The sequence below is a fragment of the Centropristis striata genome, chromosome 5, assembly GCF_030273125.1.
Source record: "Centropristis striata isolate RG_2023a ecotype Rhode Island chromosome 5, C.striata_1.0, whole genome shotgun sequence".
Classification (NCBI taxonomy): domain Eukaryota; kingdom Metazoa; phylum Chordata; class Actinopteri; order Perciformes; family Serranidae; genus Centropristis; species Centropristis striata.
This window is the reverse complement of record NC_081521.1, coordinates 10941482-10968764: the sequence shown is the minus strand read 5'-3', so window position 1 is coordinate 10968764 and position 27283 is coordinate 10941482. Positions and strand designations below refer to the sequence as shown.

The 27283-nt window shown below is 39.0% G+C and overlaps 2 protein-coding genes across 3 annotated transcripts in view; both read right to left on the bottom strand.

Moving 5' to 3' along the window:
* bcl2l1 (BCL2 like 1) overlaps window positions 1–15604 on the bottom strand; it is a 46584-nt gene extending 30980 nt beyond the window's left edge. Inside the window, exons 1-2 of one of the 2 annotated variants that reach the window (XM_059332688.1) lie at window positions 15048–15604; window positions 8862–9598 (exon numbers count right to left, since the gene is read on the bottom strand). In XM_059332688.1, coding sequence (XP_059188671.1) covers window positions 8862–9416 — 555 coding nt within the window. In that variant the 5' untranslated portion in view covers window positions 9417–9598; window positions 15048–15604. Of the gene's footprint in view, window positions 1–8861; window positions 9599–14079; window positions 14200–15047 lie in introns of those variants that run through there. The other variant, XM_059332690.1, reaches the window with a different exon arrangement.
* A 2082-nt stretch (window positions 15605–17686) lies between these two features.
* Window positions 17687–27283, bottom strand: part of arfgef2 (ADP-ribosylation factor guanine nucleotide-exchange factor 2 (brefeldin A-inhibited)) — a 60687-nt gene continuing 51090 nt past the window's right edge. Inside the window, exons 35-39 of the mRNA XM_059332679.1 lie at window positions 26160–26299; window positions 24990–25167; window positions 24745–24883; window positions 23585–23702; window positions 17687–19452 (exon numbers count right to left, since the gene is read on the bottom strand). Of these exons, the coding sequence (XP_059188662.1) occupies window positions 19288–19452; window positions 23585–23702; window positions 24745–24883; window positions 24990–25167; window positions 26160–26299 (740 nt within the window). The 3' untranslated portion in view covers window positions 17687–19287. The remainder of the gene's footprint in view (window positions 19453–23584; window positions 23703–24744; window positions 24884–24989; window positions 25168–26159; window positions 26300–27283) is intronic.

Genomic DNA, 27283 nt, shown 5'->3' with positions numbered 1-27283 from the left:
TAGCATGTCTGCTCCATAATATGTTTAGTCTGCAAGGTAGACGAGCGATAGATAGATGGATGTAGAGAAGGAGAAGGGAAAGGGGAGGAAGGGCAGACGACGGTGGAAATAAAGGAGCTCCAAAATGATAAATAGAGGAGGAGGGAGGGGGCTGGAGGAAGGGAGGTACAGATAGAAAAATAAGGGACAAGGATCGATCAGTGGCAGTGGGAGGGGCACACGTAGAGGAGGTGGAAGGACACAGGAGAGAGACAGAGGGAGAGATGTATAGAAGATGAAGGGTGGGGGGGGTGAGACGAAGAGAGAGAGAGAGACAGAGAAAGAGAGAAAGAGAGAGAGAGAGATGGAGGCGGGCTGGATTGGTCCCATGGGTGAGATTTCTTGCTCTTCTCTGGTAGGGTAGTCTGACAGACGACTCTGTGGGTCTAACTGCCTATCCTATGTGCATGTTAATTACACAAAGACAGAGAGAGAGACAGAGAGAGAGAGAGAGAGAGAGAGAGAGAGAGAGAGAGAGAGAGAGAGAGAGAGAGAGAGAGAGAGAGAGAGAGAGATTTTTTTTGATTTTTCAAACCACCTTTATTTGCTTGTCACAGAATAACTAAATCAAAAACAGACAAAACACCTAAATAAAAATAAAGTACGTAAGTAAACTTAAAAAAAATAAAAAATAAAAAAACAAAATAAATTACGTTAGATTCAGTTGAAAATAGTTCCAAATAGCAGCTCATCGTTCTCTACAGAACACAACACGTGTTCAAGGCACCATACATTCTTAAACTGACCCACATTCTTGGACAAACTGTAAAAACTGAAATCAGTTTTCAGTCTTGCCTTCACACCAACATCACAATCCAACAAGTCATTCATTTTGTTTTTCCTGCTCAGGTAAATGGCCAGAGAGAGAGAGAGAGAGAGAGAGAGAGAGAGAGAGAGAGAGAGAGAGAGAGAGAGAGAGAGAGAGAGAGAGAGAGAGAGAGAGAGAGAGAGAGAGAGAGAGAGAGAGAGAGAGAGAGAATAAGTGACAACAAGAAGATTCGCACAAAGGAAGCTCAGGTGTTTCCCTTGTCACAACAAGTCAATGGACTTAACCTCCATGGGCCTTTAATTACAGCGTCTGTGTCTAGCCCACTTTATAGTAAAGCCAGCATGCATACATTCATTATCACACATATAGATACACTTATTAGATTAGAGCTCAGCCTATAATATTAGCTAATATTGGCCTATTGGTTTATATTGGTATCAGCGTATATGTTGTCCTATATGAAGGTTGTTTTTGCGAAACATATAATGCAAAAAAAACAAACAAAACAATGATTGGGGTGATTAACCAATGGTGTTAGTTATTGGTTATTGGTTATCAGCAATGAGTCTGAAATACAGCACTTCTGTTGATTGAGCTTATTATTTTTATTTACTCTTTATTTCCCATTTTAATTGTAAATGTCACGTAGGGCTGGGCGATATATATCAATATAAAATGTATATTGATATATTTTTAAATGTGATATGGAATTAGACCATATTGCAAATATCAATATAGTTCAAATGTTTTTTCTTTCTTTATATATAAATATTACCCTATATACCCTACCCTAATAATACACTTACTCGGCTTTGTCATAATTAGTCCTTTTGTAATGTTCGTTATTCTTTTCTCATATAAATATATTTATTTCAGAAAAAGATTGGCCTATTATATTTCATAAGCTATTTTTATTTAAGATATTTTTTTATTTAAATGTGCACTTTATGGTGCTTTGATTTAAAAAAAAGGTACTCCTGTTGTTATACAGTATTTATCTTCACTTAAATAAATGGTTTCAATAAAACTACTTGTGACATGTCATATTTGGGATTTTTTTATGGGGATATATATTGTATATCGATATTCAGCCTAAATATATCGGGATATGACTTTTGGTCCATATCGCCCAGCCCTAGAGTCACGCGAATATTGCCGTAATGCAGTTTGGCCACTGCTTTTTCCGACACTGCGATGGAGACGATTTAAAAAATATATATTCAATAGAGATTTCTATATCATTCTGATCTTATCATATCATCCACCCAGTGTGTGTGTGTGTGTGTGTTCCTGGTAATAAATAAACATGTTATTCAGTGCAGCAGCATGGCTCATTGATGTGTTTTAAATCGTTTTTGACAACAATAGAGCTCTAAGTCACAGAGGGAGAACATATGCTTTGGATACACACACAAGATGGTACAAGGAACAGTTCATTAGTCTTTTCCTGTCGACAATGAGAAAAATGTAGAATATGCCCAGCCTTCTCCTATGAGCGCTCGTGCTGAACATGGCATAATATCATGTACTGTATACAGCCATAAGTGGCAGCGATGATAAAAAAAAATAGGCTAAGAAAACAAGGCAATATAGACGGGCTTTCACTGCTTGAGGACATTTCTCTTGTAGTTAACTTTTCCTTGACCTTACCAAGACCGTCGACAGCACAAAGCAGAACAACTAGGATAATGGTCTCTTTTTTCCTCCCGTTCCTCTACTGAAAGCCCCCCCCACCCCCCCCAATCCCCATCCAGCTCCAGCCAAGCTTCCCCAGACCGTGGCAGTGTGGTTCTTCTAAATGAGTTTAGCCTTTATTAGTCTGTCAGAGGGGAAAAAAACATTGTTTCCCCCAGTAGCAGGTCGAGATATTATTCATCTATAATTGGTAATAACCCCGTACCCCCACCCTGAGGCGGCTCAATCTCCACTGAGTAATCACTGCCATCGCCTGCTCTGCTGGAAACAGCATTATTAGGTCGATGGCACTGTCTCTACCTCTGCTGCCTGCCAAGGTTTATTATCTGACAATATATGGCTTTACTCCTGCGCTTCTTTTAAACACCACAGGCTGTGGAGGGAGAATCTGGCTGAGTGGATTTATCTCACATCCAGAGCTACCATTAAATATCTCAGCATCCCGGACAGTCGAGGCTCCAAAATAAGCTCCGGCGGGATCATTTACGCTGAGGTTTTATCAGTTTTCCTGACAGCAAGGTTTGCTCTGTTGTGCAAAACACCTTTCACTTTTCAATATTTAACTGTCTCTTCAACTATTCCACCAGTTCAAAACACTGTTTCGCCTTTTCTCTGTATTTGTGTATCGAAAACAAAGAAATAAGGCTGCAACTACTGATTACTTTCCGTTTTTATTCAACTATGCCATCACCAATTACTTTACGCCACCATTAACATCATATGTAGGGCTAGGGCTGGGCGATATATCGATATAAAAAATAAATATCGATATGTTTTTTAAATGTGATATGGAATTAGACCATATCGCATATATCGATATAGTGAAATTTTTCTTTCTTTCTTTATATATAAATGCTGCCCTTACTAGAGTTTGTCATATTTAGTTATTTTGTAATGTTCTTTATTCTTTTCTCATTTAAATATATTTATTTCAGAAAAAGATTGGCCTGTTTAATTTTTATTTAAACCTCTGGGTTCCACGAAAGCGCCGGAGCACAACTTCTTCATGATGTCAAAATAAGACACAAACATGCCAAAAAAAGACACAAAAAAAGGACACAAAATGACCAAAAAAAGACACAAAATAACTAAAAAATGACACAAAAGACACAAAATGACCAAAAAAGACACAAAATGACCAAAAAAGACACAAAAAGACACAAAAAAGACACGAAAAGACATGAAAAGGATTCAAAAATGGACAACATAGTCCAAGACTCCATAGAGTTAAGATATTTTTTTATTTAAATGTGCACTTTATGGAGCTTTGATTGATTTTAAAAAAGGTCCTCCTGTTGTTATACAGTATTTATGTTCACTTGAATAAACAGTTTCAATAAAACTACTTGTGACATGTCATATTTGGCTTTGACTGTGACTGAACATTTGCTCTCACTTTGCGATTAAAATATCAGGATATATATCATATATCGATATTCAGCCTAAATATATCGGGATATGACTGTTGGTCCATATCGCCCAGCCCTAATATGTACTATTGTTTTAACAAATTGTCCATTTCCTTCCATGTTTTGTCTACTTTCTTTGTCACAATCCCTCCAACCACAATACATGAAGAAATGTGGGAAGCAACAATAAGATCATGGAGCAGAAGGATGGAGCGACTGAGTTAAAGTGACCTTGCTGCTTCTTAGTAACATTTCATCAGCTAACACTGGGAGCACACCTGCCTCACAGCTACACTCAGGTCCCCACATCTGCCAACGGCTCTGTGCTTCATCCCTGTGAGGAGGTGTCAGGGGAAGGAAGGAAGGAAGAAAGAAAGAGGGAAATAACAGAGAGAAAGAAAGAAAAAGGAGAAGAATGTCTCATGTGGGTTTAGTCAGAGACTCTGGTACATTTCAGAGAAAGTGTAGGTTGACTTTGAACAAAGACGAAAAAAGAGAGCGTAAAAATATTGTGACAAAGACAGGAACAGAAAGAGTGATGGGAAGAAATGATAAGACTGTGACGGTAAACCACCTACTGAATTGTATATTTTCGTTTGCCAATGCAGCTTGGGACTACCCCAAGCTTACTAACATGGGACTAGGGTTGTCATGATACTAAAATTTTCAACTCGATACCATTTTCGATACCACAAGGATAAAAACAAAGACCCCAAAATTTCCCCAACAACAAAGATGCAACATGTAAAAATTAACATAACCTCAGGTTAAATATTTATAATAAAAACAGTTGTGTAAAAAAAAAACTGCAACTATGATAACAAGCTTCAGGTCTGAGGTAGTGCAAAAAATAAATAAATACAATAAACAATAACAATTAGAACAATATTTTGAGGTTTTATGCTGTGCAAAATATTAGGAAAGCTTGGTAAGTCGACTTTTCTCTGCTTCATTCTGGGACTTCAAGAGAGAAAATAACACTTTCCAGTCACCAACATTTATATAAACTTTAAAAAATTATTTAAATAAACAAAATTTACGTTGTTTGTAATCATTAACGTGACGTCAGCCTTTAATTGCTAGCTGTGGCTAATGGCTAATAAAAACATGGGCAACATTAATGCGGGGGGGGGGTATTGTATTGTATTGTATCCGGATAAAACGTTTTAGTTTTACGTTTTTACGTTTTACGTTTACGTTTTTTGACAACCCTAACAGGGACACATGTCCAACCGGTGGTCTCTTCACAGCACCAGGCCAGCAAAAACAGAATAAAAGTGAATTATACACAGTTAGTAGCGAAGGAAGTGGCATCATGTGCTCAAACCAATGTTTCCTGGCAGCAGGAGAAGTGAAACCAGACCAGTGAGCTTTCAACAGGCTGATCCATTCAGCTTTCAGATGAAGTCATCCACTTCTCCAAGTCAAGGTTACACTGACATGAAGCCAACAGATGTTGTAAGTCCAACTAGATGCTAAGCCAACCGTCTTGTATGAATGTGTAAGTGTATTTGAGGTAGTGTGTGTGGGTGTAAAGATGGTTTTGACAACATGAGATCATCAACCACATGTGTTGATTGCAGTGGTGGTGAAGATATTCATAAGAGGTGATGAGAAACAAGATTAACCATTAGAACTGCCTCTTCATGGCCCGTCTATTTCCACCCAGAATGGGCTTCCAGTTTGTGAATAAGTACTTACTTTAACTCTACAAACAGCTGTTCGGGACAAATGGTAATAACTAAATAATAATTAGATGAAATATTCATTATTTTCACATTATCTCTCCTGGGAACCTGCAGTCTTACAGAAAACCAACTAAGAGTAGAAAGAAGTTATGTAACTTGAACTACGTTAAAATTTGCTTTATGGAACCAAAACAACTGTAAGTGAGTCAGACTTGTATAAGCTTGGCTTATTTGGAAAACTTGCTTTATGAAACAGGACCCTGCTAAATTGGTGGAACTTATATATGTTTTTATTTTATTTGATCATTATTTTTCTAAAACAAAAGTTATAAATTTTTATTGTTTTTATACAATACCTTTTTATCTTCTAGGTTCTTATTTTATATAGTTTTGTCATGGATGCTCCTTGCCTGTTTTTTTTTTAGTCTTGAAATAAATTGAGTCTACGGCTATTGTATGAAATGTTTTATATAAATAAACTTGACTTGAAGGTGATATGAAACTTTCATGAAAAACCATCCAATAGATAGAAGCCAGAATGTCAACCTGAAGTTACTGTATCATCAAAGTCATTAAGATTCATCCTCTGGGGAACATGAGCGAGCGTCTGTACAAAGTGTAATGGCGATCGATTGAGATATTTCAGTCTGTACCGAAGTGGTGGATTAACAGACAGACAGCACAACACCACCAGCCCCAGAACACTAGAGGTGGGGTAGCGGTGCTGTTATGAGACCAGACCTCTGGGAGCTGCAGCATCCCTTAAACAAAGGAGCAACAAACATCAGTTTACTATCATATATATATATATATATATATATATATATATATATATATATATTAGGGTTGTCACGATACTAAAATTTTCAACTCGATACTGATACATAAAAAACACATAAAATATTCGATACTCGATACCATTTTCGATACCACCAGGATAAAAACAAAGACCCCAAAATTTAACAGTAATATTTGTATTAACAAGAAAAATGCAACATGTAAAAATGGACAGAACCACATGTTAAATATTTATAATAAAAAACAGTTGTGCAAAAAGAAACTGCAACTATGATAACAAACTTCAGGTCTGAGGTAGTGTAATAAATAAATAAATACAATGAAAATTATAACAATATTTTGAGGTTGTATGCTGTGCACGGGGGGGTATCGATACTTTTGAAAATGATTATCATACCCGGATACAACGTTTTAGTATCGAAACTTTTGACAACCCTAATATATATATATATATATATACATATATATGTACATGTATATATATATATATATATATATGTTTCCATAACCTCATCCTGGCTATAGCCCCTCCTCTATGTTATATCTGGAACAACTGTGAAATAAATAAATTCTAGTCTGCAGTTGTAACAACAGCAGAGCCACTGACTGTCTGCCCAATGGGATTTTCATCTAGGTACGTTGTAAAGCCACTGGGATGTCAGTTTCCATAGGATCGACCTTTGACCTCGCACTGGGGAAAATAAAAACAGCCTCCTCCCTCACCCCACTCTCCTCCAGACCATCAAATGGCTGGCACAAAGGAAAAGAGCTGACCTCAACCGTCCTGGAGGTGATCAGGAGCGCACATACACATACACATACACATACACATACACATACACATACACATACACATAGTGGGATTGCCAGTACAAGCAGGAGTAGCCCACTCTCCAGCTAACCCCCACCCCAAAAAAAAAAAACAGCTTTCATCTGCATGCAGCTGCCTTGGTGAGCAACGTAAGAGAAGAGAGGACAGGGCAGAGCAGGGGACAATCAAATGGACAGATAGTGGAAGAAGAAGAAGAAGAAGAAGAAAACAAAGCACAGAGCCAATCAACTGACCGGAGTAAAACAAAGGGCTATCTGTATAAGCCCTGGACTTCATCCCACCCTGTGATGAGAGAACTTCGATCCCCAGGCAGGCTGCAGAGAGCTACAAAGCCCTGATGGAGCCGGTTAAGCTCCCTCTTCGATTTGGCTCATTGAGCTCCGTGCTGCTGATCAATTAGAGAACAGCTGAACCAGCTGCTGACCACACAAACATTCTGGTTTTACTGTTTTTAAGCACAGATGGGGTTTTATAACGAGTGTGCTGCCTGTTATCTGTGTCTCCTCTATTATATCTAATCTGAGATCTTTTCTCCTTCGCTGGTCACAGAGTCAACCCCACCCCCGGAACATGTCACAATCTCACACAGGCTGATATGGCTTATCTGGCACATCTGCATAGGAAAGTAAGTATAGAACTCCACCAATGATACAGAGTCACTGGAGGTCAGGCCAGGCAGATAGACACACAGCTGACCAACATGCACATGATCCACACATTGGAACAACACAGAAGAAGGCCTGGCGTCGGCTGCACAAAACATCTAAAGTTTGCTTCTTAAGTTTGATACTTAATAAATTAATAATTCCTTAAAAAAGTTTCATTAGTTAAGGAAAGATCTTTTAGGGCAGTAATATTCTACAGTTAGTATGGAGACTTTTTTTGCTTGCACTTTGGCTGATCTTGAAGAGTGACTTACTATGAATAAGAAGAATTTAAATGTTATCCAACAATGATTCAAACAAATGCAAAATCCATTAGATTGTTCTTCTTGGGATGTGTTCATTTTCTTCATTAACTGTCATTAACTCGCCATGTTGTGGTCAGAGGTACTAGTCTAACATTTTTTTCCTTACTTCGGTTGCCAAGGTATTTAACCAACTTTAAGAGATTTTTTTTAAGTATAAGTCCAAAATATGGAGAAAACCTTAAATACTTAAGTGAGCACCTTAAAGAAATCTTAAAGTGCAGACGAAGAATGTAATGAGCAACTGATTTTATTTTTAAGAATCCTTAACTTGGTGTTTAAAAAGAATATTAACTTAAGGTGATTTGTGCAAAATGCAGAGCCACATAAAAAGTCGTACCCAACCAAAATGCTATTGTATCAACAAAATCAGAACCAGAACTAGTCAGAAACATAACAAGATTTATCCTTTTTTTTCCAACTATATTCCAACTAAACACAGTTCTCCAGTGTTGCTGCCAGCAGAGGTGTGAAGAGAAATGTCAACATGGACATTTTCCATAGAGGCAACAGCAGCTGACCATAATCACAGAACTGAACCCAGTCATGTTGAAGAGTATACCTGGAGCTACAGCACCATAAAACAAGCACCTAAAGACTTTTGATGATGTTTTTGTGTGTGTGTGTGTGTGTGTGTGTGTGTGTGTGTGAGAGAGAGACTCACCCATCCTCCTTGGCTCTGGATCCAGGGCTGAATGTGTCTGTCCAGGTAGACCGTCATCCACTCAATGATCCTGCCCACCAGCGGACTCATCTCTTTCTCCACGCACTCCACGCACAGCGCCCCGCCGAAAGCAAAAAGCCCTACGATGCGGCCCCAGTTGACCCCGTCCCGAAACACCTCATCCATCACGTTCTCGAAGCTTTGGTAGGCCGTGGCCGGCGTGATGTGCAGCTGGTTGTGCAGATCGCTGAAGGCGCGGGCGTACCGCAGCTCGAACTCGTTGGCCGAGTCTCGGAGGGCCTCTTTAATCGCGTCCAGGCTTGTCGTTGATGGCAACCGTTGCTGCCGCAGCGGAGACGCCGGTGGGGTCCCGGGACTCGTGCCATTAAAAGTCCCGTTGGCGTGCGTCGCTACCCGCTGCTCCTCCTCCACCCCTGCCTCCCCTCCATCAGTCCTGTTGGGAGGCTCTATGAGACCCATGTGGTTGAGAGGATAGTTTCTCTGGTCCAGTTTATAGTTTATGTAGAAAACCACGAGTTCTCTGTTTTGAGACATGTTGTGTTTAAATATGCTTCTTCTCTTTGCTCCGGTCCGTCTCTGCTCCCCTCGCTGTGTTAGAGTGAACACACACTGTGCCAGGCTTTCCTCTGTTCAGACCACCATGGTCAGCTGATGTCCAGAGGACACTTGGGGGGTGAAAACCAAACCTACACAAGGCTGACAAATCAGCTCAGGCCCTGTAGAGAGACAACAATGAAAGGTCAAAGTCTGGACGGTCTATAAGCATGCTGTGATTATATATGTGTGTGTGTGTGTGTGTGTGTGTGTGATGAAAAAAAGAGTGTGCAGGGATGGCTGTAGACTTTCAAATTAAATTTGGACAGGTAGGGTCAAAGTGCATCTCTCTAATTGGGCTGTTACATATGGAGCAGATGGCAATGATATTAATGAGACAATAGTAGAGCGAATGTGTGTGTGTGTGTGTGTGTGTGAGAGAGGACGAGAGATGAAGAGAGAGACAAAGGGAGGGCTGGTGTGGCGATAGTGAGGTTTAGGTGAGGAGAGATCAGAGGGACAGTCTGGCTTGAAGGTCCATGCAGACACTCGCCATCTCCTAATCAGTGACCTCTGACCTTCTGATGGATTTTTGTCTCAGCTCCAGGCTCTCTGTTACTTACACACTGATCTGCATACTGTCACACTTACGCATGTCCTTGACTCTCCGTACAAAACTGGCTTTCCGCTGGCATACCCAGCATCCAACAGGTTATTATCTCATTGTCGCTGTCGGAGGTTTGCCTGAATGCATTAACACACATTATCCATGCCTTCTGTACATCACCGCATCTATTCTGGCTTTAACCCTTTATCGGGTGAAGAACTATATTTGGCAACTTCAGTGGATATCTAAACGAGGTCCCCATGTCTCTCTGTTTGGTCGTAGAACCACATGGATTTCTTCCAGCTAATCAGCACAGATCAGATTCTCAATACTTTGAGAAAAAAGTTGCAGATTTACTAGATTAAAGTGGCAAATCTACAAGAAAAAAAGTCGCAGATTTAAGAGATTTAAAGTGGCAAATCTGCATGGAAAAAAAGTCACAGATTTACGAGAAAAAAGTGAAAAAAAAGCAACTTTTTTCCTCGCAGATTCACCACTTTAAATCTCATAAACCTGCGCACTTTTTTCTCGTAAATTTGCCACTTTAATCTCATAAACTTTTTTCTCAAAATGTTACCCCTCTCCCCCGGTCTTTATTTATTTATTTATTTTTTACACATTCCACAGTCCACATTCTGGCTGTATGTAATATCCTCCAATATTCTCTATATAGGGTTGAAATTTGGAATTTTCAAGTATTTCAATGAGTGCCATATTAAGGGTTAATACTGGTCCGACACTACTTTTCTTTAGTATGAAAGCACAGGTTATAAAATAACCTTATTATGAGATTACTATAACCTCTAACCCTTTCACTTTAAATTTACCTGACTGTATAATGAGGTGTTACATAACGTTCCGATAAGCAAATAAAAATATACAATCTAAAACAATCTAAAATTTCATTGAATATGCAGTGAGCATAATGCATTGAACTCTAAATGAACTCAAAAGCTCGAAATTCTATGAAACATGTTTTGTAATGTCTTGAGTAATTCTCTGTGTTTAGCATTGATGTATGAAACTACAACAAGAGGACAAAAGGATTAACCCTTGATAGCACTCTGCTATGATGAAAGGGTCAAATGCAGATTGAGCAGATGCTTGGTACCTTTTTTAAACACAGTTTGCGTGTAAATGTAGCATAAATAATTGTGGATACAGATAATGTAGTTGTTAAACTGCTACTATTTAAATGTAAAAGCACGACAAAGTAGGCAGCTGTTGAAAACAGAAGAGATATGACTGTGAAAAAAAAAGCTTAATATCTAAATCTACAATATTGGAGAATGTGTACCCACATACTGTGGGTGTTCTCCAGTGTTAACTTTGGCTGACGTGACCATGGAGATGCGTATCGGCTGGCTTAAGCTCCACAGTTCTCTAGAGATTTCTGTAGTGAGCCTCGCCGTGTGGGAGCAAGGCATAGGATAGTATAGGGTAGTCTATCTATGCACTCTGACAGCACCCTCATTTGCATAATGAAGACAATATGCATAAAGAAATCCATAAAGGAATTTAATGGGGGTGGGGATGGGGGTACAAAGGGAAAAATAAACACATTTGAAATCAACAAAAAATGTGCAACAAAAAAAAAATTAATGAAAGAAAAAAATGTGAAAGTTAATAAATGGGGAGTTAATGCAATGGTAAATTTAAACAGAAATATTTATTTCTGTCACATTTGATCAATTAAGCCCTACATTTATTTATAATATTCTTTTTTTGTACTTGTGATGGCATATTAATTTTTTTTAATCAAGTATTTTTATTTTTTTATTTTGGCAGCTTCAGTCCTCCATACATTAACTGCTTGTTCAATCGGCAGAAAATTATAAATTGCATATACAGTTGGTGCAATAATGTTCTTTTTGGTTAATGATAATTATAAAGAAAACAACCTTTTTCTTCAGGGTTGCACTGATCTGTCTTTCTCCAGTATACCAATACCTGAGCTTTGGTATCAGGCGCTACTGACTACCGATCTAGCGATAAGCTTGATGCCTCACTGTGTGGAGGTGACTGGGATCATTCTTTCATATATAAGGCAGCATCAGGCTTAACTGAAAGATGTATTTTTCTAATTTTGTAAAACAAAATCTCACAAATTAATAGATTTTAATTTCCTGAATCGTCATTTCTAATTAAATGTGCAACAGCAACTTGGCAAAAAATCTTAAAAATTAGCAAGAATTAAAATTCTAATGTAAACCTTTCTTAAAGTGAGATTTCCATGTTTTTTTCAAATAAAGACACTCATTGCAAATACAAAAGACTCTGAGACATTGACCAATCAGGGCAGACTGGGTTTTTCAGGAAGGAGACTTAAAGAGACAGGCACTAAAACAGAGTGTGTCAGACAGAGGGTGAATACAGACATTCAGACGGACAATGTGAGAAAAATCATGCATTTTTGGAACATTAGAGCATTGTTCTAGCTGAAACCCAAAATACAAGTATGAAAAATTGTAAATTTGCATAATATATCTTCTTTTAACAAGAATAAAAATCCCAGTTTATTTTGTATACTGTACATAAACATAGATAAATAGGTATAAACATAGATTTGAATACATAGACTGTCCTTATTGTCACTAAAACCTGATCCAGCTATTTGAGTTCAGCCCGAATGCAGATACCAGTATTGGTCTCGGTGCATGCCTGTTTTTCTTATCAAACATAATTTCACACATCTTAACCCTTTGATGCCCAACATGGGTCTAAAGTGACCCGACTACGTTTTTATATTCTTTATCTTTGCAATAAATCAATTTCATCATTCAGTATTCCAGGTTTTCCTCAGTTAACTTGTTTTTGATCATCATACACCCTATTTTTTTGTTTTCATTTCTTATTTTTTGAATAAAAACCCTTTTTTTGTATCACTAGGCTTCTAAAACACAGGGTAATTTTTGACCCATGTGTGTAAACTTGATGTAAAAATACAACAACTATTTTTCTTCATAAAGTATGAAAGGAAAAATGGATATAATAATCTGTTGTGATAATAATAAAAAAAGATATTCAAACACACAGCCAGCATGAAATAACATGGGAAATGAATGCTGGTCATTTTTGACCCATGCTGTGCATCAAGGGTTAATATCACTACTAACATGTATAGTAAAAATGTACTCAATTGAAAGATTTGTGAAGTCCTGCAGCTAATAAATCGAGTTTAGGTTAACGTGCATGCCTAAAACAAAAGCAAATCTGAGAGAGTCAGAGTGTGACAAAGCCATTCCCTCATCTTCTGCTGTCACTATGCCATTAACTGTATACAGGCACACAAAAAGATGAGGGAGGAACATGACCTGCTGATGATCCCAAACTATCATGTGGGAACGTGACCTTTCCTATAACAATATTGACATTTAAGCTGATAAGTGATGGGACCTAATAATTAGTGTAGGAGGCGGACGGAAGGGGAGCTCCATGCAAATAGTGCTAGTGACATTACATAATACATACTCCACTGTACCTAACAGCACAATGGATCCCGATAGAGTCTCCACTGGCCCCTGGCCAAACTAGCAAAGTACTGTACTTTCATCAAAACTTCAACTTCTTACAAACATATGGTCAGCAGACTACTTTGGCCATAATTAGTCCAAGAAAGAGAAACAGCCTGTTATAGCAGATAAAGACCAGCAAGGCAGCAGTGTTTACAATGGCCACATGGTCCCCAGCTACCAGCACGTGGCTCGGGTTTTAATAGCCCAGCTCTGATGTAAACACCACACAGCTCCTACAGGAATACCAACGCGTCCCAGTCAAATGTTGCACCTGAATGCAACATTTGGGATGACAATCGCTCAAATATTAACTCATATCAAACAAACTGTTTATGTTTATTACGGTGGATTCTGGACTGTAACTTACAGATAACACAGTATGTTAGCGACAGTATACTGCGTCCGTGGCTGCCTGTGCTGGCTGTGTGAGCCCCATCTGGGTTTCGATGTTCCACGTTCAACATTAATTCACCTTATGATTTTTGATCGCCGTCTCTGATATAAACAAGAAATGATATGAAGACTAATATTAGCGTCTTACCAGCAGCGGTGAATAAAATGTTGTTATCCTCGTATCGTTTCCCTGTTCCCCAATACGAAATTGTCCCGAATCTGTCAGTCACCTTGTCTGTACAAAAGCTGTCAAAATCCAAGAATGTACCATAGTCACTTTGTGTACGGGAGTGTGTATGTTTCCCTGTGCACGTATCCTCCTCCTACGTCTCCCCCTCCACTCTGCACGCCCAGCCCTCCTCTATTACGTAATACGACGCCTTCACAGATGTCTGAATATCTGCTTCACGATCATATCGAGAACTGATGCTGGCTTTAAACCCAGGACTACTGAAATGTGTTTTTAGCTTTTTACAACATACATTTTGATATTCCAAATCACAGGCACAGTTAATCAGTTAATTTACAAACGAGTGAACGGGTTTAGTGTGAGCTCCTGAAGGCAGCACAGGCCACCCTCCTGTCATAAACACTGGGCTAGGACCTTTAATCACAACGCATACACATGCCACTTTGAGACACCACCCTTTGTTCCAGCTCTAAATAGACTTCACCACACCACCAATAATTACTAAACTAATTCTTCAGCAAAGCATCACACACACACACACACACACACACACACACACACAAACGACTGTAGCAGCTCCTGAACATACAACGTAGGCTGCTGAAGATGGCTGTCACTGTCACATAGTCCTGCTGTAGCCGCACATTCGTAGACTGTAACACTATAAAGGTGTTCATACGGTGGCAGAATCATTGTACTACAGTGTGCAAGTATACTTGGCATCAAACAGAATAGGATTAGACGGGGAAAGCTAAGAGGAAACATAATAATGGTTACGCATTCTTCCAAATCTGTCGACCTCCTTCCTCTAACTGGATCCAGACAGGAAAATCCTCCCTCTCTACCTTTCTCTTTCTCTCTAAATTTCGCCAACACGGCGACCACAGTCATTAAATCATATCCACAGCCTGACCAGAAACTCTTACTTGTAGGGTGGTCTCCATAAAATCATGGCTGGAGGTTCACAATCCAGAGCCCGGCAGGAGTAATCCTGTCCTTCATTGCTAGTCCGTCTGGCTAACGCCGACAGAGATCTCCTAGCAGCTACTGGCTAGCAGTGATCCGCCCACAGCTACGCTCTCTACGTAACTCCTCCACGCAGCCCGACTCTGTTCAGCCCAGCCAGGTAGATGACACATTCATGTAGCGTGAAGAGAATGCAACATATGCATTAGAAAGACAAATATAGTCCTGTCCCTGCAGAGAGTGGTATTTACGAGTCACTTCCTACGGCTTCTTTAGCTGAGAGCTAGCTCCACCGGCTAACAGCAGGAGGTCCCAGCTAGCGTTAGCTCTAACTGGCTAAACTAGCTAGCTTATGTTTGTTGGGGACCCCTATAAATTATTAAAGTCGATAGTTGAGTACAACTGTCCCTCTTCTAATTGGTTGCCGATCAAGTTACCGGCTTCAGGATTAATAACATGGCGTTTTCCTTAACAGGACTCAACGTAGCAGCTGTTAGCTTCCCACTTTACTTGCCAAAACAAAGGATGTAAAGGGTCTCCATGGTAACCTTTGTTACCCCAAAATGTAGCACGCTTTAGGCTTCAGGCAGCGACCAGCTGGAGCACAGCGCCACCATGTGGACTTGTCTGAAACACACTGTGAGAAGACTGGTAGAAGTAAAAGCTCTGCATCTAAACAAGCCTAGAGCGGGATGGGCAACTTAAATGCTGGAGGGGGCCACAATTTTTCATCGACACTACCACAGGGCCACATATAATAATAATAATAATAATAATAATAATAATAATAATAATAATAACTTTATTTATAGATCACTTTTCAAAACAAAACGTTACAAAGTGCTGAAAAGCAAGTAAAACTAGAAAATTTCCTCTGGGGAAATTCTGAAAGGGCCACGGGGGCTACTGCCGGTGTGTGTACACTATGATGAGATTCTTCAGAGATTTCAAACAATTAATACTAGTAATGTTATAATACTATATAATATACAAGGAACACACCTACAACAAGCATTCCTTTTCAAGTATTTCTTCATACAGCAACCTATGCCCTTTAACCTCAAAATGTGTGTGTGTGAAACGTGTATCTGGAGGAGTGTGGGCGCTTAAGCGTGCGCATGTGTGTGTAACTGTAATCACATAAAGTTACCTCTGTGTGTGTGTGTGTCTGGTTCTCTCTTTCTGTGAAACAGAAACCTTTGTTGCTCTGGTTGTTGTTGCTTTTTTATACTTGTACTTTCACCTAAGTGTTGCTCTATGGTATTTCATAAATACCTGACTGGCAAGGAAGGACGATTTGAATGCTGGACAATAATTCAGTTGCCCCTGACGTCTCCTTTGATGTGAGAGGACTCTTATCTCTTTCTTCTATTTATATACCTCGGAAGCATTTTGAAAACTCAGTAAAGATATTGTGGGAAACAAATGCAAATCGGCATTGAAAATGTTACTAAGGTAAAAATATAACAAGAAAAATTTTACAAAACGACATTATGCACAAGTAAGAAAATTACATTCATCAAAAATATTTGCCAATGAATTTTCTCACTGACTAATTCGGCTAGTTTATACTATAACAAAACATCTTATTCTATAAAGTTAGTTATTGTAACTGAAGCTTTCTCATAAATGTAGCTGTAAAGTACAATATTTCCCTACAAGATGAAGTGCAATAGAAGCACAAGGTTGCATAAAAAGAAAAAGCTCAAGTAAAGTACCAGTGCCTCAAAACTGTACTTAAGCACAGTACTAGAGTTAATGTTGGATTGCAACACTAAATTTGCTAACCAAATTACTTATTTTTAACACAAATATGACAGTCAAACTTAAAGAGCTACTTCTCAACTCAGGTTAAAGCCTGGCATCTTCAAACATGCACCTGGCTTTAGTTCAGTTTCCGTTTTCATCTTGTCAATTAGGGCTGGGCAATATATCTATATAAAAGATATATCGATATATTTTAAAATGTGATATGGAATTAGACCATATTGCATATATCGATATAGTTCAATTTTTTTTCTTTCTTTATATATAAATGCTGCCTTTAATAGGGTTTGTCATATTTAGTTCTTTTGTAATGTTCGTTATTCTTTTCTCATATAAATATATTTATTTCAGAAAAAGATTGGCCTATTTTATTTCATAGGCTATTTTTATTTAAGATTTTTTTTTTATTTAAATGTGCACTTTGTGGCGCTTTTATTTGTTGTTATACAGTATTTATGTTCACTTAAATAAACAGTTTCAATCAAACTTCTTGTGACATGTCATATTTTGCGATAAAAATATCTGGATATATATCGTATATCGATGTTCAGCCTAAATATATCGGGATATGACTTTTGGTCCATATCGCCCAGCCCTATTGTTAAAGCAGAAAAAAAGCACAGGTGTAACTTAAACCATTAGTGATGGCTGAATTCTTTTTAGTTGCCACAGTAAGCGATACCAGCCAGTATGCACATTACCATACACCGTGCAAATGGAAACTTTAACCGGGCGATTATTAAAGTTATTTGTGCCACTCATGTTTGACAAGTGCAAACGTTCACTGTGAGAAAGCTGTAAAACACTTCAAACTGAATCAGCAGTCACTAAAGTGGATCAGAATTCAGGTTTATTGATTACTTCACCAAATGTTTGGAAGATTACATCACAATATTATGTATAGAACCGTATAGCACTTTCATTTCTATGTATCTTACATTGAAAACTTTACAGTCTGCTTTTTTCATTTACTGTATATATATATTTATATATTCCCTAGCTTTAGGGAAGAAAAGTAGACATCCATAGTTGCAAGGGAAGGAATGCTTCTCAAAAAATATTTAAATGCACTTTAAATAATTACATACATCCTTCTTTTTAAAAAAAGGCATGGAATAAACTTCGAAGGATCCAGGATCCAGAGATTCCAGTATCTCTGTAGATGAGAGTTTTGGTTTCATTCTGTTCCTGAACCTTTCTGTGGTTGAACTCTATTGTTGAATGTGACAACACTGATGGGCATCCCAACCATCCAGAGCAAGCTGAAACACTGGCTGGTGTTAATACATGAGCAAACTGTCGCTAACAGATGTGCAAAACAGTGTGGGAACAGACAACCACTCGGTCACCTTAAAGGGCCAATTGATCGATTAGTGGAGGGTTTTTATGAGCCCGCTGTAATTCTAAAGCCAGGAGGAGTTGACTCCATGGTAAGTCCTTTAATGTAAGGCTTACTGGGTCAACACGCAGAGGAATGCCTGACAGAGGGTAGTAGCCAGTCGTTCAACCAACCTTTCATTGTAAACCAGCAATCATCCTGAAAAAATAATCATACAGCAAAGCAAGTGAGCAAAATAAATAAGTAAAATCTCTTCGACAGGCATGAAATTATAAAGAAGACAGGACGGCTGTGTCACAGAGAGCAGAGACGTCACCAACAAAGCCACATTGATAGTTTTGTAAGTGATGCACATTGTTTTCACCTGCGGCTCAGAGTGTCAGTGTCTATCAACGCCAACAACAAAGACATAAGAGGGAACAGAAACATTAAACAGACAGACAATGCTTTGGGATGTGGGTTCAGATATTACAACATATTTTGATTAGATCACCAAACTCACAACAAGGGCGACACTGATGGTGTCATCATTTTCTAACAGGCACATGTGGCCAAAAGAGATTCTCGCGAGGGGCAAATGTAAGGTTCGTCAAAGCCAATAGCATCGTTCATTTGCGTTCGGTATGTTGATATACTTCTTTTGTTAAGTATTAAAAAAAACAAACAGAAAAACAAACCATCAAAATCAGGTACGATATCAATAAATTATTTGTTTACAGTTCTTTTCTTGTCATTACAGTTTGAGATGAGAGTCAGAGGGATGACGAATGACAACAGTCAGCACAGAGTGCTGGTCACAGTGTTGTTCATCCCCGAGAGAGAGAAGGGAGGAAGGACAGGATGAAGACTCTCCTAGAAGCTGAGTGCAGTAGAAAAGCTGCTTTAACACTTGAATGCAGACTCCTGAACTGAGACCGAAAAGCTACAGTCTTTGTCTCCTTCCTCCTCACATTGCAGCCCCTCATCTGTCATCTGTTCCAGTCCAGAAGAAGGGGGAAAGTTTCTTATGTGTCCACCTGTAGTCTACTCATCAATGTCCACCGTCGTCTACATTTCTCCATCCGTCCCTCCGCCTGACCTTACACCCACTCATCTTAGGATGTGGGAGTCCGGGCAGGCGCCCCTTCAGGACCAGCGATGTGGAAGACGGAGCCGATGCGCTGGAAGAAGCGTCTGAGGACGGCCCGCAGCTCTGGGATCAGGTCAAACTGCATCATTTCACACAGGTGGGGGTAGTAGCAGGAAGCATGGGGCATGAACTGGAAAAGGAGAAAGTGAGAAAATAGACATTAGCACCGCTATTCAATCAAGTGACACATGTGCTTTGGAGTAGGAAGTGATTGTCTGCATAATTGGGCAAAAAAATCTATAATAACTAGGGCCGGGACTTTAATGCGTTAATTAAGATTAATTAATTACACAAAAATTAACACGTTAAAAAATTGACGCATTTTAATCGCACTTATTTTTGCACCGCGGAACGTTTCTCACTGGATGAGTTTCAGGAGGACCGATTATACTGGAGCACCAACTAGCGTTGATGAGTTCAGACAACAACAAACCACAGTGAACATGAAGGAAGAAGCTGATGAGACCTTTGGTTGGCCCCGTGGATGATGGGACATTTAGTTACTAAAAACCAACGGATGGAAGCGTCTATAAGAGCATGGTTGTGTTGCTAGGCAACAAGGAGTTCACATATCACCGCAGCACATCCAGCCTCAAGTATCACCTCAATGCTAAACATATAGCAGCTAGCGGCTAGTGTGGTAGCTAGCATGGATTGTGTTTTACTTAAAAAACGTATTATAGTTTACAGAAGGTCTACCTACCTATAGGCTACCTGGATTTATGAAATATACTATATTTCTAAATATGCTATTGCTACACTTAATGGCAAAAATTGCACTGGTCTGTTGGACTTGAAAAAAAATAAACAATATTTTTGTTGCTTAAGCTTATGTATTCAGTCATTATTCAATGGTATACTAAAAATCCATGTGAAAAAAATGACTTCTCACTGTTCTCAGGTCAAATATTTATATGCGATTAAAATGAAATTCATTTTGATTAATTAATTACAAAGCCTCTACTTAATTAGATTAATTTTTTTAACCGAGTCCCAGCCCTAATAATAGCCTCTCAGCATATTGTAATTCAAGTGGTCAGAGAGAAAACTAGACCTTGCACCAACTCTAAGCGTGTGAAAAAATAGGTACTTTCATTGCATGCATCCGAGTTATCTGCATAGAAACACATTTCAGTCCTGCTAAAAGAACCTCTGTCGCTTCAGCAGAATTTGTCTTTCGCCTTAGATGCAAGTAAAAAAAAGATTAGCTTCATTTGTGCATTTGTGCACTGCCTAGGAAGTAATTGTTACTTCAGGCTTCAGAAAGACTAGCCTACTTTGGCCAATCACAGTTCATTTAAGCTCCTATTGGCTTTTGTTCGATGTATATGCATGTGCACGTTAAGCTTGGATAGGCTTCTTGACATTTCACCGAGGTAAACGGTATATGACAATATTTATGTTTGAAAAAAAAGAAGAAAGCTGAGCTGCCAGTGATATAAAATCCTTGGAACAATCATGACACTATCCTACAATGCTGTGTCTCTAATTGGCAGTGCAATGCCTTCTTAGACAAGTCGTCCTAGATGTCACTGCAGCACAGGCACGACGTTCCTGCTTCCAGTTCCTGGAGTTCCACTTCATCCAGTGTAGCATTAAAAAGATGGTAGAATTAGCAGGCAACTTAGTTAGGCTCATTTCCTGGAACCAGTGTAGCATTAAAGCCGTCTTAGACGCCGCATCAAGGCTTCCATCATAAAGAAAATCGGCATTACTTTAGTCTAAAGTGTGTTAAGAATAATGTATGTTCCACCAGTAGAGACTGACCCCTGGTGGCGTGTGCTGTGCATTACAATACATCGCCTAAAAAAAACAGCATCTCACCATCAAAGAGGAGCATCTGTATTTTTGATTTCTACATTGAAAATCTAAATACCCTGGTTTACCATAATACTGTGTAAGTGACTAAGCCTGGTGCACATCCCTTCAGACGGTGAAAGCCTGTATTAATGGCAGGAAATCCAGCAGAAAAGGTTGCTACTCCAGAAGAAGGGTTTCAAAGATGGAGTGAAAAATGTTGCTAAGAGTTTAGCCTGCTGCTAGCTGTACCCAAAGGCTCATGGCTGAGGCTAATTTAAGTTCATATTTATGTTGATAGCCAAAGCCTCAATCACAAACCGGCACCCACAAGTTTGCAAAGACAACAGGATGGTCATTCTCATAGATTTGTACTATATAATGGAAGTCTGGGTTGTGTGGGCCCTGCTGGGAGGCCAAAGAGTTCACAGCAGGGCGTGAATTAATGTGTCAACAGGCCATTCCTGTCCTCACTAATGCATGTTTTTGTGGCTTTTAGGGGCAATTTGGTTGAATTACGCAATAACATTCAGGCAAATAAACAGCATTTGTAGAACTAAGATTTGTTTTCACAACAACCAAAATTCACAGTGGACCTTGCACAAGAAACTGGTGCCAGCCAGTCCACTTTAACAATACTGTTATAATTAGTGTTGATGCAGTGGTGAGGGTGGTATTGGTATTTCCTTCTAAAGCTGGCAGCATGGTGCCAATATTTCCTACTGCTTCAAGCTGCATGCTGGCTTGTTTTCTAACTGAATACTTGCATAGTTCTGGTCTAAAATGCCCTGGAAAGAAACCCTGAGTCATTGGCTGCCATGAATCATCAGTGACTCATGCACTCACACTGAGAGTGCATGAGTCATACGTGACAGCTCACAAAAGTGTTAAGAATCACAAAAAAAAACAAAAAAAAAAGTAAATATAAAAGACACATTCTGACCCTTGTTTTAACTAATGGATACTTTATAGGGATGTAACGATACACTCAACTCTCAATTCGATACAATTTCCAGTACAGGGTTATCGATACGATTTTCTCACGATTTTTTTTTTTCTTTTTTTACAGAATGAGCTTGAAGACAAATTGTAACTGAAAAGTATTTCTCAGACAAAAAACAACATTTCTGAGGTAGGGTGCAACTGCAAAACATGAACTACATATAAATATATAAATACATTTTGTTTAACAAATTATAGTGAATCCCTTTTTTATTTCTCTGAGGTAGGGTAAACTGTGCAAAACAATGCATATGTCATGAATTTATATTTAAAAAAAAGTACATTTTGATTTTTAAAACAAATCCACATCAAAACAACTAAATGAATGCAAATAAATAAAATATCTTCATGTGAACAAACTAAGGCTTGCATGTGTTCCTAGTTTTTTAGTAATTTCAGCATTCTCAGGCAGCAGCTGAAATCTCACATTCACAATGTCCCCTGTTGTCTGCTAGCAAGCTAATGCTAGCAATATGTTAGCAAGCTAATGTTAGCTAATATCCACTTTTGTCCTCTTAAAAGTTAAATTTTTCAGTATGTCAGCTTATAAAAACATAGTTCTGATCTTTAACTTGTTGGTAGTACATTTCAGCACACAGCAGGTTTTAGACATTATTATGTTGTTTGCTAACACACGGAACTGACCAGGAGGCGCTTTCATTCAATACAAAGTCAGAGCTTGATAATATTTGCAAATATAGATTTGAGTCCTGAATAGGGTTGTCAAAAGTATCAATACTCAAAAAAGTATCAATACTCAAAAAAGTATCGATACTAAAACGTTGTATCCGGTACTTTGGTAATGTTGGTGACTGAAAAGTGTTATTTTCTCTCTTGAAGTCCCAGAATGAAGCAGAGAAAAATCGACCTGCAACCAAACAGCAACACACACAGCCGACTACCTCTTTTTTATCAAGCTTTCCTAATATTGTGCACAGCATATGACCTCAAAATATTGTTGTAATTGTTATTGTTTAATGTATTTCTTTCTTTATTTTTTGCACTACCTCAAACCTGAAGCTTGTTATCATAGTTGCAGTTTCTTTTTGCACAACTGTTTTTTATTATAAATATTTAACCTGTGGTTCTGTTCATTTTAACATGTTGCATTTCTGTTATGGAGTATCAAGTAGTATCGAGTATCGAATATTTTCCTGAGTATCGGTATCGAGTTGAAAATTTTAGTATCGTGACAACCCTAGTCCTGAAGCATTCCTTCCCCGCCTTAATGTTTTGTTAGAAGTGTGTGTGTGTGTGTGTGTGTGTGTGTGTGTGTGTTCTTGTACTTCCTACATAGTGAGGACCATAACACGTTTTAAGCAACAGAGTGAGGACATTTTGGCCGGTCTTCACTTCTTTAAAGGCTTGTTTGAAAGTTCAGACTTTGTTTTAGGGTTAAAGTTAAAATTAGTTTTGTGTGTGTGTGTGTGTGTGTGTGTGTGTGTGTGTGTGTGTGTTCCTGCCTTGTCGTCTGCCAGCCGTAGCGTCCTGGTGAGCAGCAGCATCAACAGGCTGTTCCAGGCCTCTCTGTGGCTCTCTGAGGTCAAACTGATGAAGTAGGCCAGAGCTTCGCTACACACCCTGAATGAGACGACCCAACACACACACACACACACACACACACACACACACACACACACACACACACACATATAGAGGATTACAACTAACAAAACACTGATGTATCTCCAACACTGAAAAGTTAGAAAGTGGTTGTTCTGTACACGACCCGCTACGGTAAAACTATTATTATTATTATTTAATGATTAACACCACACATACGTATTCTTGATGTAATACATGAGTCAACTGCTTCAGTGCAGCTGCTCAGTGAAAAACACAAGGTGATTAGTGCCAGGCTCCAGCATGCCAATATATTGTGCAAACTACACACACAGTGTACATTTCATAAATATATAATGAGGCATGAGCCATGTGTTAAAACAGCTCACTCAGCACGGCACAAACACTTTGCTCCAAGTGAAACAGTTTGTGCTTATTTGTCTAAGGTTCGACATTTAACCAGGCAAAACAAACTACCAACACTGTTGAATTTTTTTAAAGTATACAAAGTACACTACTGGTCAAAAGTTTTAGAACACACCAACTTTTCCAGAATTTAATTGAAAATGATGCAGTTTAATGTCTCAGTGTACTCTGAAATGAATGCACATTTGCAACATTTAAAATTCTTTATTGAGCATGATAGTGTTTTGAAAGTAAAAAAAAGATTCAAAATCACATTTTATGTTGGACTAAAGGACTAAAAAAAGACACAAAATGACTTACAAGGACATGAAAAGAATTCAAAAATGGACAAAATAGCCCAAGACTCCATAGAGTTAAGTTGTTAACCCATTTCTTGTTCCCTGAAAAAAGGCCTACTTGTATAATTCTGAAATGTACGTTATATTTTTACCTTTTTTTATTTACCTCTGGCATTTCACCACTTACCTTTGTACCCTTTCAAGCTGTTGATTTGACTTGAACTGCTTGATTTTCATTAAAAAAAACTGAAAAATTGGGGTGTTCTAAAACTTTTGACCGGTAGTGTATACATTTTGTTTTTTTCACAACAAATCCCACAATAAGACCAAAACCAGTGGCCGCATGTTGTACTCACAGCAGCAGGCGTGTCTGGATGTCGGGCCATGAGTCCTGCAGCTGAAGGTCAGAATACATCCTGAACAAGATCCTCAGGCTACAGGCAAGACTGCTGGTCTCCTGCTTCAACAAGTTGGGCTTGGACTTCCCTTTAAAGCCTGACAGAAAAATAGAGACAATCCTTTGTAGAAAAGTAAACAAACACTACAAGAGAGGGACTGTGTGGACTTGTAGCTATTCTATTATAGCTGTGATGTCACCTACCTGCCCTCCACAGTGCTGTCCTCTGTTCATTGTTGGAGTTGAAGTCTTTAGCAAATGTGTGTGACTCCAGCAGACAGTCCAGCAGCTTGAAGAGGTGTGCAGAGGTCATGTGTCTGTACATCCCTTGATCTGAACCCGTCTCGCCTCCTTCAGCCTCCGACTCTTCCAGAGCATCTCGCTGATGGGAGGATAGTATCAGCCAGCTTTAACTGAGTATATCTGACTGTTTAAGGTTACGGTTTTCATAAAGGCTTTTTACACCTCCTCCAGCTGCCCAGCCAGTGTCCAATAGGGAACTGTTCTTTAGTTTTTAACTGCCAGAGAGTCAGTTCCCAGCCGGGGAAACGCTGCTGGTCTTGAACCACGAACGCTACGTCCGGGGCTGGGGGCGGGGCTATCTGACCAACAAGACCAACTCGGTGCCATTGAGAGAACGTGTATCATTTATTTATTTGATTTGTTTAACTGCAATGTGAATGATACGGGTGAGCTAGCATGCTAACGTTAGCGGCCGATTGATAGCATGCTAACGTTAGTCGACGATCATGGGGTGCTAGAGTTAGCGGGCTTACAAGACCAAGACCAACTAAAACGTCCATCATTCATGTATTTGATTTGTTTAACTGCAATGTGATTGATACAGGTTAGCGCTAGCGGGCTATGGGGCCAGCGATAGCTTACAACAAAGTCCAACATTAACATCTTACATTCAGTGTAAGAATGTATCCAGAATCCATAGTGATCTGCAGTTGTTATTATACTTCCCGAGAGGGCGGAGACATATACAGTTAGCAGACGTTAGCATTGACGTAATGACGTGGCTCGAGAGCCTGTAGAATAGCAAATAGTGTTAAAGCTGGTTCACAAGTTGAACTAACTAACCACACGAGCACCGTCTGTGAACCGGCTGGGCACCGGCCCCCGTTCAAAAACCCCTATTAGTGTGCTTAGGCCTTTATCTGACATTGAATCACTTCCCGCTATAATTCAGATAAGTGAGCAACATTACAGAAGGTAACAAGAATTATTTGAGTTTTCACAACACTTTTCTTTCTTCTTCTTTCTCATGATTCCAACTGTTACACTGTGTCCTCAGATATAAATAAAATGAAGTAATTATAAAAAAGGGCAATGTTAAAATCTAGAATCCATGAAGCTGCTGTTACTAACCTGTGCAGCTGCCATGTTCTCAGCATCCTCCTTCTTGCTGGTTGCTGGGAAAAAGACAATGTTGTCTATGGTCTGGATTAGTTCAAGCTGTACCACACATTTAATCAGCAGCCCTGCAAACAGCTTCTGGTCTGAAACTCCTGTAGAACAGAAAAAAAAGTTTTTTTAATGGCGAGACATGAGAATATAAAGGGAAACTTTGGTATTTTCCAACTCTATTTTCCCAGGTTGTGTTTAAGTGGCGAATGGGAACATGGGATGTGTGTGTGTGTAGGCCTGTCACGATAATTACTCTATCGACTTATCATTAGATATATAAAAATGGACACAATAGTTTTTGTGGACTCGATAATTGTTTACATAAGCCATCAACATTTTGGCCAGTCACCCTGCTTCTGTCCCTCTCCTGGAGGGTGAGTGTGTTACTCCAAGTCAAGTTTCCCGACAGCTGGACAACTCCACAAAGTTTGATGGAATAAAAGGAATTGGTGCCAAAGCCGGTGAGGTGTGGGAACATTTCGGATTTCACTGTTCAGCTCAGCAGCTGCACAACAACTGCGGCCTCCATCGCTAACTGTGCACAGCATCCGCTGATTATTGTAAACAAACGGGCATGCTAACTGTGCACAAATTGTCCACCGCTGATCGTAAATTAACCGGTGTCACTAACTGTGCACAGAGTGTCCGGTGCTTGTTGTAAACAAACAGAGGTCGCTAAGTGAACACATGCTGTTGCAGCACATACACACTGTACTGCTACAGAGCTAACTGTTAGCCTGTTAGCACTGACTGTCCTGCCTCTTAAAGGAGCCACGCCTCTCTTATAGTGGACGCATTATAACGCAGACTTTTTGTGCCATTTTAGCAATACTGCAAATGCCTTACAGATGTTTATATATTATTTATAATATAATAATATAGTATTTATGTGCATTTTTGTGCAATTTCTGTTAACAGAGCCTGAGAGTCTATTTTATTTGTTTTAATTAAAGTTTATTTATTTATGTTTTATTTATCTAGGATGTTTTAATATTTATTTTCCACATTTCAATTCCAGTGTTTAATATTCTTGAGATTTAAAAAAACATATCTGGAAAACATATCGTCCTAAAAACTGTGTTATC